The sequence below is a fragment of the Centrocercus urophasianus genome, unplaced genomic scaffold (assembly GCF_019232065.1).
Source record: "Centrocercus urophasianus isolate 14NV4802_14NV808 unplaced genomic scaffold, USGS_Curo_1.0 seq_12, whole genome shotgun sequence".
In the NCBI taxonomy this organism is placed as follows: Eukaryota; Metazoa; Chordata; class Aves; order Galliformes; family Phasianidae; genus Centrocercus; species Centrocercus urophasianus.
In genome coordinates, this window is record NW_024884364.1 from 36,651,175 (window position 1) to 36,669,242 (window position 18,068).

Consider the following 18,068-nt stretch of genomic DNA (forward strand, 5'->3'; position numbering starts at 1 on the left):
TTCAGATGAAAGAGTGATCCCTGTGCTCTTCTTCAGAGAGAAACATGAATCTGAACCCACTCTGTTAGCCTGTAAGAAGCAGAGTAAAAGGCAGAAGAGTGCAGGACACACCTGCCTCCCATTTCAGGTAGGAAAGGAGGATCTCCACCCACTGATGCAAAGAGGCTCTTCCTGGGCAAGCCTCATTTACCTAGCAGCCTCCAATGAAATGAGGTAAATCACAGCTAAACCAAGCGTTCAATGCTTCATGCATAAAAACCAAAATGATGTGACAGCTGTAAGGGACTTGCTATCTGACAGCTCATTGTTTCTCAGTGTGATTTGTTTCTGGGCAAAGAGGGTGTGAAATGTAATTGTATTTTATACAGATAGCTCACAGATAGTATTTTATATGGTTGACCACACAGGGAACGATTTAACAATGTGAAACTGTCAATAAAAATCTTGTAACAAGTCCTAGAGTATATCATTTGCCAGTAAGGATTACCATATTTTCAAACGTGAAACTTATTAAGTGGCATAAATTTAATTAGAAAAAAGATGAATTTTGTAGGATGAACATCAGCAAGTACATGACTCTTATACCTGATCTTCTGATGTGCACTAAAAACAGAAATCACAGACCCACAAGAATAGCCATAATCTTCTAATGATAAGGGCTAGCAGAAAAAAAGAAGACTTAATACTTGCCTGATGACAAAGATACTCTAGAAACTGCAATGGAAGGTGTTCCAGATGCTTTTCTACGGTGCTTCTTTACTAAATCTTCAGGTACACTTTCACTTGCTGGAATAATCATGCCATTTTCTGAACCAGTGTCCTGCTCAGTAAGAAAAAGGCACATCCCAGAAATACAAAAATTGAACTTACTTACCATCAGTCTACAAAAGCACCATTTCTATTAATTTCCAGAAATCCAAAGCTTCTTTAGCACCTGGACTATAACTGAATATATTTAGTTTACCACTTAATCTGCGCTGCTTAGTACAGATCATGCATAAAATTTGCCAAAAACTGCAATTCATGTGTACAGTCTGAGTTCGCAACTGAAAAATCAGGAGTGAGGGAAGGAAAGTTAAAAAAAAAAAAACAACTATACTATGCTAATTTAGCCTAGAAATTATGTAAAACAAAAAAAGAAGAAAAAGTATTCGCTTTATACCAGCATAATTTGTCAGATTAGAAGTAAATGGATTTGAACTAATTAAATTATGATAGCATAATTCCTTAAATAAAGCTAGTATGCTTGATACTATTATTTTTTTCTTGCCTTCCTGTACAAGGAATAGCTAACAACATCAACTGTGTCCAAATTGAATGGATTTGTCTTTTTCAATGACATCTAATGCACTTGAAACAAAGACAATTTGTGTGCTAGCAAGAATATAAATAAAGCAAGTATTAACTTATTTACAGCACTCATAACTGGCCTTCACTAATACTAATTCATTTTTATAAAAGATTATAAATTAGACAAAGTACTTGGAAGCTGGAAAAAATGGATGTGTTCTCTCAATGAGATGGAGTTCAAAAGCCCATCTATTTCTTTCCAGTGACAAAAAGAATTATCTCTGACTATAAATTTGACTTTCCTTCTATACAACTTGTGTTGTTGCAACTTGGATCAACTTAGAATCATTGAAGTTGGAAAAGAACCTTTAAGATCATGTAGGCCAACCGTCAATCCATCACCACCATGCCCACTAACTGACTGGAATAAGCCTGATTTCTTAGGAGAGATGACCAAAATGAATGCAGGATGGTTGTTCCACTCAGCAGACAGCCAAGAGCACCCGTCTGATAAAGGAACGAAGATGGTGTTTGCTTCTTGCTGAAGTGAGCCAAATCCTGCTTATTATGAAGCAGCCAAGGATGCTGACTCAGACATGGCCATCTACACCTCTAGAGGCCTAATAACAGCAAGTAAGAGGAGTCCCAGATGTTTCATTTTGACAGCATCTAGCACACATTGTGTGCTATGCCACAATTTAAACAAATCCAAAAAATTAAGACATGTACTGCCTGATTTTCTGCAATTGCTGATCTTTTCCCTCAGAAGTCGGGGGGGTGTGCTGGGCCCTGCATGCTGGAGAGTCACATCCTTAGCTCACGGCACTTATTCAAGGCCCTACAGTGTCAAAAACATGTACACTCATCCCTTGTGCTTCCCACTTCAAAATCTGTAAGTCATTAAGCAATTCTGGATATCAGCAGCAATTTTTAGACAGAAAAATGCCTGCCAAACCAAAAACCACATCACTGATAGAGCACGACAAATCTTGCTCTAGTAGAGACCTTCATTGGTCCCAGCAGAATTATAGAAGAGACAAAATCTTCTCCACCGGGCTCGTCCTTCCTGAGCTACAAATTGATCTAACAGAGCAGACACCAGCCAAGCTGTCCTGCTCGGCGCCAGCTCCATTTGGTGTCAGCTCTACATCAGGGAACTTACCCTGCTATAATCTGCAGTCATGCTGCATGTGCTCAGCGCCGGCGACCTCAGGAGGGAAGATATGGAAGCACTGCTTCTGTTTGCAGGGCCCATGGCCCCTCTTACATGGCCTGCAGCTGCTTCAGTATCGCTGCTGTTCAGGGAAAGAGTGCTTCCTCTGGGAAGGAGATAAGAGTAAAAAAGCGTTACTGCTTCCAGCAAACCACAGAATAAAATATCACTGATAACGGTTTATTAGAATTGCATTGCTCTGGATGAACCGTGTCATCCACTGGAAGGAAATGGCCACCTGGAAAGACAAACATAAGCTGGGGTGAACCAATTATGTCACGCCTATACCTGTTTTCAGCATCTCTGCCAGAAGTGTGAATAGCCCGAGCAGGCGCCTCTTCTCCAGTTGCTGCACTGCCACATGTTCATGTGACAGCACACGAGCATCTCAGCAGAAGGCGTGAGGCCTCCAGTGGGACTTCCCATACGGGGAATGAGCTGCTCCTCATTTTGAAGAAAAATTACCAGGATCTGACAGTTCTGATCACTTCTGTCAGCACTATCCCCAGGAATTCTAAAATCCTCAGCTGTGCATTCTCTTTCCTCTCCAGAAAAACAATTATCCTCTCTCCTGCTAGAAGAGCACCATCCTATTTATATAATGACAATGACTTGTGACCCCAGCTGGCAGATCATTTCAACCAGACTGAAAAGTGACAAAAAGCAGCCTGTGGTCACCATGCCCAATTGCTATCTAATGCTGCAGCAGACAAGAGGGACATTTTCTATTAGAAAATATTGATCAGTCCATGTGTTAGAGTGCTAGGAAAGGTAAGCTGTTGTACTTTTTATTTTTATCACTTTTTAACTCTTGAAAGAATGAAAATGATTTTAAAATTTATTTTAACGTTTCCAGCCTAAGTCCTATTTCCATTTGAAATTTGATTAGAAGCAAAAATCCAAGTTCCTGACTCATCCATTCTTCCCTCTTTCCCTGCAAACATCAGTTCAGATATTTTCATTTTCCTTCACAACCTAGGGAACTGTAACAGAGCCTTGCCAGACAGTAACAGTTCTGTACACAGTCCTACTTACTATTTCAAACAATTACTGATAAACAGCAATTGATGCAAGCACCACAGCCTTTTTCATGCAGAAAAACGCAGCACCAAAGGACAGAGGTAATGCGATTTTGCTGGAGAAAATGATTTTGGAACTTAAAGCGTGTTTTCAGCTTGCTTAGCCATTATTTTAGATCTGCAAGCATCTTCATTGTGCACACATCTGATTTTCACCTTCACTTCAGTTTGTCATACCACATTAGGGTAACAGCAGTAAAAATCTTCTCTAAAATAACAAAAATGTGTATCAGAACTACTGCTGAACTGAAAACAAATGCTCAGTTACTGTCTACCCTAAGCAGGGAACACAGATCACATTTGTAGAGTTATTAAAAACAAAGAATAGAGAGGAAAACTCCAAAAACCAGAACTGTCTACTAATGTTACATAACAATATTTTGTCCATTATTGGTCATACAGAAACCTTTTAAACAATTATCATTCTGTTTCTTATATCAACAAGAGTAGATTACTCATAATAAACTCACTCTCACCCATGTGCACTTCATATAATCGCACTACTACTTTTTAATCTGATGAATCAGTGATCAACAAACCCTAAAAAATGTGGTCTGGTTGAATTTTAGTCCTATCTGCTCACATAAAGAAGTGCTTTTGGTGCCACGAAGTCAGAAAATCAAAGCACCTGGCTGTCATCTGTATTTTGTCAAAGCTCTTGTATTTCATTGCACACTTAATTTCTAAACCTGCCAACCATGGTCAGTTGTCAAACTGCACTGAGTAATATCAATAAAAAATAAAATTTGATTTTTATTCTGTCACACCACTTTTGATAGATTGCTTTAACTTTGTGTTTTGAAAGCTCCTGTTACAGAATTTTTCCTCACTCTGTAAACTAATGTGAAACAACAGAAGCATTCCTAAGTCACACAGGACTGGGATAACAAAGATTTCAAAATGTGTTATGAGAGATTCTGTAATCATCAGTCAGAATGAGCACTTGCATACCAGATCATAGAATGGCTTGGGGTGGAAGAATCATCAAGTTCCAACCCCCTGCCATATGCAGGACCCAAAACCTCCATATCTAATACTAGACCAGGCTGCCCAGGTCCCCATCCAACCTGGCCTTGAACACCTCTAGGGATGGGGCATCCACAACCTCTCTGGGCAACCTGTGCCAGCAGCTCATCACTCTCTCTATGAAGAACTTCCCTCTGAAATCTAATCTAAACCTTCCCTCCTTGAGCTTAAAACCGTTCCCTCTTGTCCTATCACTATCTACCCTTGTAAAAAGTTGATTCCCCTCCAGTCTGTAATCCCCTTTTAAATACTGGAAGGTCATCTTCAGACCTTTGTGCTTATTTCAGACTGCTTTTAGAGAGGGGCCCAACTTTTTTTATACGTATATTACGTAGACAACAATGAAAGAAGTTGTTATAAGGTGACAATACTATGCATTTCCACATGGTAGACAAGACCTCAATAAGATGGGGTAGCATTTGCACAGATGAGTCTAAAATTCCTACACTATTCATCTAAGGAGTATCCTGATGCTGCAAATTCAGTTTGTTCAGCTGCAGTAACAGTAAACATTCCTGCAGCAGTAGAAATAAACCAGTCCAAGAGATGAACTCCTGGCCCAGGCCTTCCCGTTTCTCATCTCAGTACAGCTTTTCTTAAATCAAAATAGTCAGAAAGAACTTTCATTCTTTCTCAATCTCCCTGTTGGTAGGTGAAATACTCAGAGTTTTGACAATGCCGCTAAAAGATGGGACAACTACAAAAATAAAAAATACGCAGGAGAATCTAGGGCAGCAACAGTGACACAACATGCTATTATATTCCCTTAATTTGAAACAGCGATGGAGGGTAGCCTGGGAAAGTTTGTTGTTATTTTTAATCAGTACTACTCAGTTCTATAAGGTAACAATGGATAAACTACAACAAACATTTTTGAAAATCTGTATAAGGCAGGAATTTTCATTCCTCTACAGAAACCCATATTATCAAATTTCCAATGCGTGTAAAACATATGGGTATTCAGTATAGATTACCAAGTGAACAAGAAAAATAAAGAAGTTGTTTGTTTACTTGATTTTGGAGGTGAGATGAGAAGAATACTGCATGTGGCATTTTATAATACTATCAAAACAGGCAATAACAAAGATTTTCTAAGTCCCAAAGAATTTTAAATGGAACTCTAACAGAAATAACTGGAACATAATATTGGAAAGAGAAGGATAAAACAGATCCTTTGAAAGAAAAAGTTACAAATTATAACGAATTAACATGTCATTACAAAAGTAAAATTTTGGGGAAAAGGTCCTCAGTTCTGCAACGTGAACACAACTTGCTGGATTAAAAGCCAGAAAAGAAAAACCAATGCACTGACAGCAATCACCACCTAAACATAAGGGAGAAAAAAGAGATGGACAGAGTAATTTTTATTTAGTTAGTTGTTAAAACAGAAGCTCTCCTTCTCAGACTGTGCTCACTCAGGGCAATCGAAGACAATCCAATTCTGTGGACTGCCACATACGTCAATTTCAGCACAAACTGCAACAGATTTCTGCCACTCACCTCTCAGAACAAGGCGTTGACTTGCTACTGTGTAGGCTTTGGCATTCAGCTTCACAGCCTATGCGCCTTCCACCTTCATCTTTTGCAATTGTAATTTCTCCTTTGGTAGCTGCCTTGATCATCTTCCTGATGAAAACAGGAAATTAAAAAAAAAAAATGTTGTAAAAGTTGCAATATCTTTCCCAGAAACAGCAAACTGGCTGAAATACCCCAAAGTGCACATTCTATTTATGTCTGAGCTACGGACAACTTGGGATATAATTGTCAACAAAGTTCCAAATCTGAATTTCAAGCTGATTCTAGGAACAAAAGCAGCATCATATTTACAGTAAGCTACTTTAAGACACAGAACATCAAAATACCACAGAATCACAGAATAAAAGGTTAACTACTTGCTATGAACTAATAGTGCCTCATGAAATCCTCAGAATTTTAAGTAGATACACAGCAAAGAGTTTTTGATCAAGTACATGTATTTTCTTGTAGGAAATTACACCAAGTGTATTTTCTCTTTGCAGTTTCTATACTTGTACATAGCAATACCTCAGACTTTCTGAAAACACAACACCACCTCCTTGTCTTACCTCACCCTGCAGTACTTGGTTTAAAAAGATGAAATGAAATTACATGTAACTGAATAGTCACAGTATACTTCACAGACATACAAGCAAGAGTGTAAAAGGTTTCCCATTATGCTAAGTTTAAGGAGTTGGCCCCAAAATGGCTTTGCTAAAGCAAATGCACTCATGAAATATATGAACATGAAACCTGAGTGAGGAAAAAGGAGCAAGGAAGAAAGAGGAGAAGTAATGAATTACTCCTAAGAGAAGCGGCCTATTTCTTGTGGAGATAAATTTATGGGGAATGTCACCATTGGAAGATGTTCCAAACCACAAACTGAAAAATGCTGAAAACTACTAAAAAATAAAAATAAAAAGAAAAGAAAATGAAAAAAAAACCCAACCAAAACAATTCGTTTCTCATGAGTAAATGTTCAATGGATTTAAGTAAAAGAGGATCCGAAAACTAAATTTTAAGGTGCTCTCCCTATAGCTACCAATCAGTTCCCCTACAATAAATTCCCTTAGCTGGTTTCTTCTTCACCTTCATTTGAGAAGCCAGAGATGTTCTGATGCTCTTTTCACCATTACTAAACAGAGAAAAATACTTCACATTTTCTGATTGACTGGAGGAAGGAACTCCATACCTACTACTCCTCAACAGTCAAGGTGTAGAAAGCCATCTACCCACCCTACGGTTGGGATCCACAGCTCTACCCATAACATGAACATTCATCCAATTTTATTCCCATTCATTGAACTTTCTCAAGTTATCTTTGAAAATCACACATGCAACCATATATTCAATGCATCTGTCCATGTCCCCTGAGAATAAGTGAGCACTTCTCTAAGGCCATGGCCTAAGTGGGGTTATACACTTCACAGGCTGTAAAATGACCACCATCACATCTCTTTATTCACTGTCACAACACAAAAAAACAAAGGATCACTGCTTGATTGTTACACTAAATTTGCAGAGCTAGAAGCCAAAGGAAAACATGACTTGTAAATGGGAGCAATGAGCGTATGTAGAAAACAGGCCTTTCTTGAATTTGCCTTCTCAGCAAATGTCTTTTAGAGACCCTCTGCTATTTCAAATATAAATAGGAATAATCCAGCAGTTAAATTGCTTTTTTTTCCTGCTATGTTTATAGCTGAAGGATAATTACAGCTGTATTTCCTTGGAGACAGCAGTCTAATTATAGGAAGCAGCTTTCAATTGAAGAGTCTTTCTAACTCTGGAAAATTTGGGGCTGATGTGAACTGTTGGAGAGTCTCAAAAGACAATCCATTTGACCGCATGCAGCTGTTATGAGATTTTCACTTTCTAAAAAGAAAAGGCTTTACCCTATCTTTCTAGGTTTGCCAAAGATTGATTTATGTCCAGTTAGGGAGGAGGTTGATATTTCTTTTTCTTCATTCTCTTGGTGTTGATCTTTGAACGTTCTTTCTCCAGCCTTACTGGAAATTGTATCTACAGTGAAGGGGAACAAAAAAAAACAACAACAAAAATCAATGTTTAAACATGTAAAGGCAGCAAACATTAAACAATCTGCAAAAAGAGGTTTTCAATGTTTCAGTATTAAATGAAACCACATGATAAAATATCATATGAAAACAGCTGGGAGGGCTCTTTAGTTTTGCTGTTTAATAAAGGAAAAATAAAGTTCAAGTAGTTTGAAATGTTTCTTCCTCCCAGCTTTACTGTTGAACTATGTTTCTGAATTCATCACTGACACTACAGTTAATAATCAAAGGACTTGAAACATAATATTGCAGTGTAGCGCATTTTCTGTGTTGCATGAAATAATGTTTTCTTAATTAAAATGCATGCTCATTTGGGAGCAGATGGCAGAAAAAATGGCTCATTTTTTCAAATGTGTCTATCAAATATAAATATATAGTAAAGAAAAGTCACACAACATGGAAATACAAAAAAAAAAAAACCAAAAAAAAAACCACCAGAAACATTAGATACATCAGTCCAACAGTTTCTGAAGCATGCCGGTATTGGAAAGATCAGAAGATCAGCATTTTGCTAAGCAATATATTTGCACCTGAGATTCTTGCAATAGCAGTAAACCAGACCCTCCCCTACAACCTGCCAGTAAGTACCACATTAGTACTGAAAGACTTGAATGCCACCTCTGAAAAGAGACTATACTTAAGTACCAATTTCTGTGATCAGAGTGAAATAGTTATGAGAAGAGCGAAGCATAAGGATTCAGGCTGAACTTCTATTTCTTAATCCAGTGGTACCAGCAAGGTAGTACAGCAGCTCCCAAACAGCATATGCTTGCTCTGCTCAATCAGGACAGCAGAATGCTTTCTTTACGTAAGCACGCGGGTGCAACTTATTGGAGGTACCTGAACCAAAGGTACATCTCCAATCTCACCTGACTTTCCAAAATGGAAACCATGGATCATGCATTTCACATATTACCATCACAAATAAGAGAGACAAAGACGAAAAATGGCTGATTATTGATCACGCTTACATCTTCTGCAGTGAAGAATGAAATACAACACAGGTAAAACACCCCGGGAAAATGGTTTGAACGTATTAAGTGTATGCAGCAAATGCCTGTGTTGAGGTCCCTACCTGGGGACTTGCGCAGGATGGACTGTCTGACAACATCGGTTCCGAGATTTGATTGCTTGAAGCGCTTTGCTCTCTCTTCAAAGAACCATTCTCCTGTCACTATCCTTAGTTGTCTGCATGGGAAGAAGACAAAAAGCCACTAAATGCAGTCTTTCCACATGTCAGGACTGTTACGAATTACCCATATGTGTGTTCAGAGTTCAGACAGAACTTGTGGCTTTGCTATTGTTTTGGATAATGCTGTCTTTTCTGGAGGTAACTGGAAAGATTTCAAATCCTTCTGCTTGTACTCACAAAAAGAAAGCCTGCATCGTCATTGCTGTTTTTGTTTGGTAAGTTTTTGATGCGAATTGCCAGGTGTCTTTGAACAGGTTTCATTATATTAAAGCATCACCACTTTTGTTGCCCTACCACGTACAGTTGATGGCAAAAAGCCACTAATCACAAATATTCCAAATGGATGAATAAATAAACATATAAAATCACTCAAAAAATGATTCAGTTCCAGACACATTCCTAATTACTTTATGTCCAGTAAGAAAACTTGCTAACCTATTCCAGAAAAGAAATAATTTAGCCTTCCTGGCATGAAAATTCCAAATCCAAAACATGCACACAAATGAGGTAGCAGAAGATTACTGCCTTACCTCGTTGTTGCATATTTCTAACATCAAAATCATGTATTTTGTATGCACAGTAGGTCACTACGCAAGGTGTTAAATAAAATCTCTGCATTTCCACTCAGAAATGTTAAATTACTTTTTTTTTTTTAAGATACGAATATTAGAGTCACTGTATTAGAAACTATATGATATGAAAACCAGTTTTTTCCAAACGTGTATTTTCACAATTCATTTACAGCATGCACTTCCCTGTGCAGTTATTTTTATGTCAAGGTTTACAGCAAGTTTAGTGCTTTGTATCACATTGTAAAACTGTCATACACTCAACTATACCAGTGCATTCTACTACAACATAAATGATGTATTAGATGATCTACGTGGTTCACTTATTTTTCCCTCAGCTACTCCTAGGTTTGGCACAAAACTCCCCAAGTGTCATTTTCCCCTTGGATACAGGCTTCATTTATGGTCTGGGTAGAGGTAGGAGGTCCTCCCCTGACATCCACCTTCTGGAAACCATCTGTAGTCAGCTATTCTGAGAGTACTTGGAGCAAGTATAGAGGCCTCAACCTTTACATTGGACCTTTATCCTTAATATCAACATCACTTTGTCTTGGCTTCCCAGCCTCTGGTAGCACTCGTTTGTGAAAGTGTCCATACCTAACAGATTCTATAAAAATATCACATTTTAATGAAATAAGTGGGAAAAATAAAAAGCTCTGTACTTTTTAGCACACTAATACAGGATGAGATGTGCAAATGTATTTTTTATGTATGCTGAACAATTCGTAGGAAGGCTAATGTTCATATAATATTAATCATTCATGCACTGCAGGAATATCTACAAAAATAATTCTTGTTCTACACGAATGAAAATGATTTCAGATTATATGCCAAAGTTTCTGACTTGAGGTTTGAATTTCATAATTGCACTTGACATTCCGAAACAAAAATTGAAACCTAATCATCTTACAATGACATTATTTTCATGCACGTATAATTATGACAAAGGCAGGCTGTCTTTCCTACTAAAATAGCACATCTTTCTTCTATTTTTGATACCGAACCTAAATTAACCATTTCCATCTAGATAATTGTTCCAGTGGGAAGAGAATCAAGATCACATACACAGCATTACATCAAATCAGTTCTCCCAGGTTTGTTCTCACTTGTTTTTGAAATGGATTCAGGTTCCATCACTGCTGCAATCATGGTACACATAGGTATTTTCTTTCCTTCATCAGTTAGCTACACATAGCTACATACAAACTTACAAAAATGTGTTTTACAAACAAAATTACAAAAAATGTTTAGCCTGGCCTTCCTGGATATGTGACAGATGTTAAAACCAGTACCTTTAGAAAGAAGGAAACTAGAGTTATAAATTTTAACAGTAGCAATTGTTGTTGACTGCATTTCCCTATTCTCAAAATACGTAGGAAAATTTTAAAGAAAATCATGTTCAAGTAGCTACATTTAGAACAAAACACTGTAGGTACTGCATAAACTCCTCAGTGGGTTTTAATTAGTGAGCCTGATAATTACATACACGTGTGAGAGGGAGTATTCATGCTTCTTCCTCTCTAACCTCCCAATAAACACAGTAGCTTCATTAACACATTGCTCAGCTTCCAAACAATACAACCTGTAGCCTGTCCCTACCAACAACTCAGCTTGTTATTTTCCACTCTCATTTTTGGAAGACACTTCATTGTTAAATTCCACTTAAGATGGAAATTACCAATTTTTACTTTTTCTGTGAGAAAAACAAAAAAAAACAAAACAAACAAACAAACAAAAAAACAACAGAAAAACACCACTACCAAGTATCTCACTTCCTCTTTGGGAAGTAAAATTGGAAAACAACAGCAGGACCAAAAGCTGGATAAAGTGTAGCCTATAGATAAATAACCAAAACATACACACCCACCTTTGCATGCATTCAATTGCACAGAATACTTTCTACAGCATAAATTAATTTCAGAGTATTTTTTATATGCTGTGAGGCTATTAAATAGAAAATTGTGATTCTATTAAAAGAAGACAAACGTACACGGAAGTTGGCGTGGAGGGAAATCTGATGAACATTTTTATTCTAAAGCATTTGAAGTATCTATTCTTAAGATCCTAATGTGAGTAACTGTCACAATGATACTGAGTTTTCATGACACTTTGAGACAATATAATTATTGCACAGATGAAGATAGGTCTCCCAGCACTGCTTAATTCAATTGTATTAACCTGGGCCACCTAGGTATTTTATCTTGCTGAAGAATTCAAAAATAAAGTCCCCATTCATATACATCTAAACATAACCATGATGAAGAACACAGCATTAAGATGAAAAACTAGAAGACTGCTTGAAGAATGTGATTTTAAATTAAATGATAAATTTATTCACATTTTAAGATGATACAGGAAAAATGTGACCTAGATGGAAAGTGTCTCTTCTAGCACCTGTGTTTGATAGATGCTGATGACTCAGCTGTTCCTCGTATGCAAGGAACGGAGCAGAAAACTTTCTTTTTCACCAAGTGCACTGCTACACAAAGGCTCATTTTATCTCATTAAACACTATAACATCTCATCTCATTAATAAAGACTATCTTATTCTCTGCCCTCAGTGACAACAGACCACAGAATCTGGGAGAAGACTTGGCTCTAGCTCTTCTTGACCTCTGAATAATTAATCTTGCAACCTTATATCCTATCTGGTAATAACTCTGATAACAGAAAAAAACAAGTTACTTTCTCCTTAAGGACACACAAATGGAGTATCCTTCCCCTGTAACTAAAAACTGCAAGGTAGTTTATGTATAAATCTCAGTCTGTTATTCTTAAAAATTCTAACAAACATCTCTCACTTTTTGCATCCAAATTTCTTTCCTCAAATTCACTAAAGCTCTCTCTGAAAGTGGTTTAGAATGTAATTAATGATTTGTAATGAGCTTCTTCATCACCACCTGACCTTAGTGAAATAGTATTAAAAGGTACTAAAGATTATTTGGAGGCACCGAAGAGATTAAGTCAGACTTGCTTACTGCCACATGAAGACACTCTGGTGGACAGAAAAACAACGAGATAGATTTTATTATTAAGCAAACAGTACCTCATCCTTTCAGCTACCATTATGTTACCATACAAGTGTTTAATTTGTTCAGAAAACAATACTGGGTTTTACCAAAGGAGTATCTTGAGATAAACCGATCTTCAAGTCAATCAACACAGTTGCAAATTGGCCCTTTTTTTCCTCATTTTTATTAATTTTTGTATTTCTGTAGCTGCACACAAACTCACTCTAAATATTAATGCTATTCATAGATGGTATTTCATCAAAGGCTGTAGGACAGAAATCCCAAACTCCTGTTCATGAGTGGATAGGCTGGACTCAAGAAACAAGAAAGGGTCAAAATGCATTAAAAGAAGCAATAGACCAAAGCTGGCTGATATTATCAACATTCTCTTTCGGTGCCCTAAGATGTCTTTCGTTTCAGCAACTATTTTGTATTATTTGTGTAGTTCAGGTGATTTATCCAACACATTTTGCGGTACTTAAACATCTCTTTTGCTAAACACAGTAGATTCTCAGTATACAAATTTCTTCACTGACACCATGTGTATTGCAGCAGACTTTTCAAGAAAGACTTACTTTTGAATGTGTTCCCTCAGATAAGCAAGATTATTATTATATAGCATACCATGCAGTTTACTGCCACTACCATTGCATTAAGCAGTAGTTAATAGACATTCTTGTGGACTATCCTGGCAGAGCAACCAATAATTAGTATCACAACAAAACCAAAGAGAGTTCATGAAGGCCAAGAATCCATCCCTGTCTTTTAAGAGACTTACAGAGTCTCTCTTGTACAACATACAGCTGTTACAGTAGGTGCTAGTGTCTATATCAGTGTTGTCTTATACCTCTTTCATGAAGGTTGCTAAAAGAAAATAAGTGTAAAGAAAAAGGAAAAATTGCTAGGTTTTTCTAAGTCACTAGCATGGTAAAACAACTCAGTTTAATGGACTCAAACACTGTATGCAGATCAATGCCATGTAACTTAAAGTTTTTTCTCCTTCTATCTTGTGTTCTTATTCATGCAGCATAACTGTCTCTCTTAGCACTGGTTTCTCATTTTTCTTGTCCTTGCCTTCAGCCTTTCAATCTTGTCAAAGCCTCCCTTTCTATTAACTTCCTAAATGTAATTCAGAAAGCCTAATAATCCTAATTTTCCCTGCCTTTCTCATTTAAGTAAAACAGAGGAAAGCAAAAACGAAAGAATTTTAAAGTATTTTTTTTTTTTTTTGCATAGAGATTGGATTTAACTGAAATACCCATCTGCATCACCTCTACATTATCCACGTAGAAGATAATGTGTTTTCTTAGCAGCATAGCAAACGTTTTACAGATCATTAACTGCCATTATAGTCTTACAAAAACAACATATAAAAACAAAAAGGACTAAGATTTGAATTTAATAAAAATACATAATGCTAGGGTTGTCAAGGCTTTAAACTTATACCATGCTTTGCAGTAACTTACATGCAAGCTTCAGCTGGAGTTGATATTCAAGATGATTGCTAGGGCCATTGCTTGGAATGCAGAATGCAACACAACCACATACATTTTGAGAGGTGGCCACATGCACCTTTCAGCCACAAAACAGAACCAACTACTGACGCCATCATTCCTGAGACAGGTTTGTGTAGCCTGTTTTTAAAACAAGATTCTGCGTCCTCTCCCGATTATATGAATAGCTTTTTCATACCAGCTACCCCAAATCCTTTCATTGCAATTCAAGAATCACATTACTTTTCCTATCCAAAGTCAGTATGTAGAACAGCTTGTATACATCCACAATGCAGTTGCCTTTTGTAGATTCTAAATTCAGTTATTTCAACTTCTCTCTTGCCTAGGCCAAATGTTTCTGTCTCCCTCCATTACCCTGGACACACCATGTTCTAGGCTCATTATCACTATTTTCCGCTCAACCTGCCCCAGCTGACCAACTTATAGCATCCTACATAAAATGAGGCAGAGTACTCTATACAAAAAATGACAGTATCATGTATTTTGTAGGCCAAACTTCTGTTTGCACATCCTAAGTGATGCTGGACTTATCCGCAGCTGCATAAAACTGTTGATTCATGTGACTCATGTTCAGCTTTTCGTTCAGTGCATTATACCAATCCTTTCCTAAGGAACAACTGCTTAAGCTTTTTTTCTCACTCTGTGTTTTATTTTCTTTTATTATCTATATATTTGGCGTGAGATTAAGAAACAACGGTTCAAATGTGGGTCCGACCAAGTTATTACAAATCTTAATCAGGGAAATTGGGAAGGGGAGGACGAACACTATTACGAATTAGGGTAATGAGAAAGGGAAGGAGGGCGATAGAAAAGATAGAAAAGAAGAAGCAAGGAGTCTTTATAGGAAGCAAGAGGGAGATAGTCACCACCATGGATCCAGTGAGGTTCGTAGTTCAGTGATTGCTAGTGGTGGGTCATCAGGTATCGTTCTGTTGATGATGACGATTGCAACAACTGGAGATGATGGCCCCTTTTCAATGGTTCCAAAGTGGTTGAGTCAGCTGTCTTTGGAGTGACAGCTCAAACCCAAGGTGGTTGAGTTAGTTCTTGAAGTGGCAGCTTCTGGCTTTGGGATCTCAGCGGAAACTCCTTTGTTCCTATCTTCCTAGCCTTGCCAACAGATAAGAGGGAGCAGGGAGGCATCAACTTGTATCTTGCCTTCACAGGATACAATGGCATCATCCCCGATCCTCCCATAACAAACTGGAGTTATTCGATCACAGGCTAGATCTTCCGCCAGTAAACAGTCCTGAGCACTATCTTCCAAAGGCAAACAGCTGAAATTGTCTGCACAGTGATGTTGATTGCCACACAACAACACCCATCACTCATCTTCTAGACAAGTCAGTCTTATCGCAAGAAATACCTCAGGAAACAAGCTTTGAGCAAAAAAAAACAAAGAAGGATTCTCACACCCAGGCCTGTCCTTCAACATATCTGCAACATCCCTCAGTTTCATGTCACCAGCAAGTAAAACTGGCAAACTCATCTGCTGCACCAAGTCCCAAACTAAAGCATTGAACAGTAAAAATCCAGTGAATACTCTGCTCTAAACCACTGTTTTCTTTGACAATGAAATGCCAGCAACTACTCTGACAAGAGAGCTTTGTAGTTCTCCAGGCACATCCGCAATTACGCTGACAGAGTTTATTCCAGAGCACAGTCTCCCTTCTTTATAAACTCACAGGAACAGTACGATAGGAGCTATCAAAAGATTCACTGAAGTCAAGTTACAAGACATCTGTGCATCCTCTTCTATCCATGAGATCTGCCACTCTTTCAAAGGAAGAAATTAAAGTTTATGACATTATTTGTTCTTGAGCCAACTCATCATCGATGGTTCTTCTTAGTTCTGAAACGGTACTGTGACCATTTGTTCCAGTATTTGTAGAGAAAATAAAGGTAATCTGACAGGGCCAACAAATTCCGTGCTCTTCATTTATTTTTAAAAAGCAGACCTAGTGTTTGCTATTCTCTCTCTGTCATCTCACCTAGACCTCATAATGACAAAATCTGAAAGGCACAGAATTCAGATCACCTCAGAAATTGGCTGTAGACTACAAGGAGACCAGCGGTGCCTCTAACAGTTTAACATTTCATAAAATCAAGTGCTTGAATGTGACTCATCTTAGAAGAGGTGAAATGATGTCCTCTGGATGCATCTGCACCAATGCAGAGCTTACAGCATTTGGCTAAAAATTTAGACATTAGCTTTTTAAAGCTGAAGTCAGGAGACACAAACCTTAAACTCTCTGCCCTGCTCCATTAGTTTTTCATTAACTGTCTAGGTAGCCAAAGTCTGACGTAACTACCATTTTGGGTTCTCTTTTTGATACAATTTAGAAAAAAAATCTCTATTTCCTGATCTGTAAAAACCAAACAGAAACAAAAAAACACCAACAAACCTACAACAACAACAGAAGAACAAGCCCAACTCCCCTCTATGAAATAATGAGAAACTCCCTCTAAGAAATTACCAATTTTTACCCTTGTATCATGTCTTTTCCTTAGATCTGTAATTTCCTTACTGATGTGGGAGCTAAGGCGTAAAAACATTAAGGTATTTGACCAAGTTCTATTGCACAATGTAACTTTCCTTCCAGGTTATCTTACTAAGACTAGCTACAAAATTCCATATTACTAAACTAATCCAGGGAAATGCTCCTCCAAGTATATATTAAATAAGTGATTTTGAACATACAACACTGGAAAACAGTGCAGCAAATAAAAACACCAGAAAAGCTTCCATTGTATAACTGCTACGCACATGCTCTTGTGCTAAGAAGAGATAAAACAGTGACACCAGCATACAATTACCTACAGAGAGGTAATCTCTACATGTATTTACGAAAGCTGCGTGACTTACGCAATCTTGGCACACACAGAGCACTTCCACTGCCCATCAGTTCCCACTGCACGACACTTATTGCAGACTCGAAGTTTGCAGGTCTGGCACAGGTCTCCTCTGTCAAAGATGAAGCCCAGGCCTTTCTGACAGCGAACGCAGACCCTGCTGTTGTCCTGTTGGCAGTGTTGGCTTCCACCTTTCCTTTTCACTTCCAGAAGCTCATTTTTCAACTTCCTAGAAAGAAGAAAATAAAAGCCTTTAATTTACGACTGATTTCTGAATGTTATTTGGGTAAAATTTTTGGAGATCAATCAATATGTCCATGCATACAAATAAGGTCATGAAAAATGTGCTCCATATATTAATTGTACTTTTGACAGATAAATAACAAAGAAGAATAAATCTGTCTTCCAACTTCTCAGATGAGCAATCAAGAAGAAAGTATGCAGTCTTGTGGTAGATCATTATACATGACTGCAGGTAGCTGAATAGTTCTGGACTGCTGTCAAACTATCTTCGCTTGTATGTTATCAATAATTCAAGTCATGCTGAGACCAGGTTGAATGCAGCTCAAAACTGAGATTTTTTCCGTGGCTCCAGGTTAGGAAAAGAAAATCTTAGGTTAGGAAAAGAAAATCTTTCCAGTAACTAGTGAGCATTTGAGACCGTGACATGGTAGAGTTTGCCACAAATACAAATGCAGTTCTGCAATGGCTACTCAAAAATTCTTAGATCTTTA

General features: G+C 37.7%; 1 protein-coding gene across 1 annotated transcript in view; it reads right to left on the reverse strand.

The window, feature by feature from the left end:
- Positions 1-18,068, reverse strand: part of SYTL5 (synaptotagmin like 5) — a 77,951-nt gene that overhangs the window by 25,691 nt on the left and 34,192 nt on the right. The window contains exons 3-8 of the mRNA XM_042810732.1: positions 17,348-17,563; positions 9,271-9,383; positions 8,016-8,142; positions 6,109-6,234; positions 2,453-2,609; positions 691-820 (exon numbers count right to left, since the gene is read on the reverse strand). Coding sequence (XP_042666666.1) covers positions 691-820; positions 2,453-2,609; positions 6,109-6,234; positions 8,016-8,142; positions 9,271-9,383; positions 17,348-17,563 — 869 coding nt within the window. The remainder of the gene's footprint in view (positions 1-690; positions 821-2,452; positions 2,610-6,108; positions 6,235-8,015; positions 8,143-9,270; positions 9,384-17,347; positions 17,564-18,068) is intronic.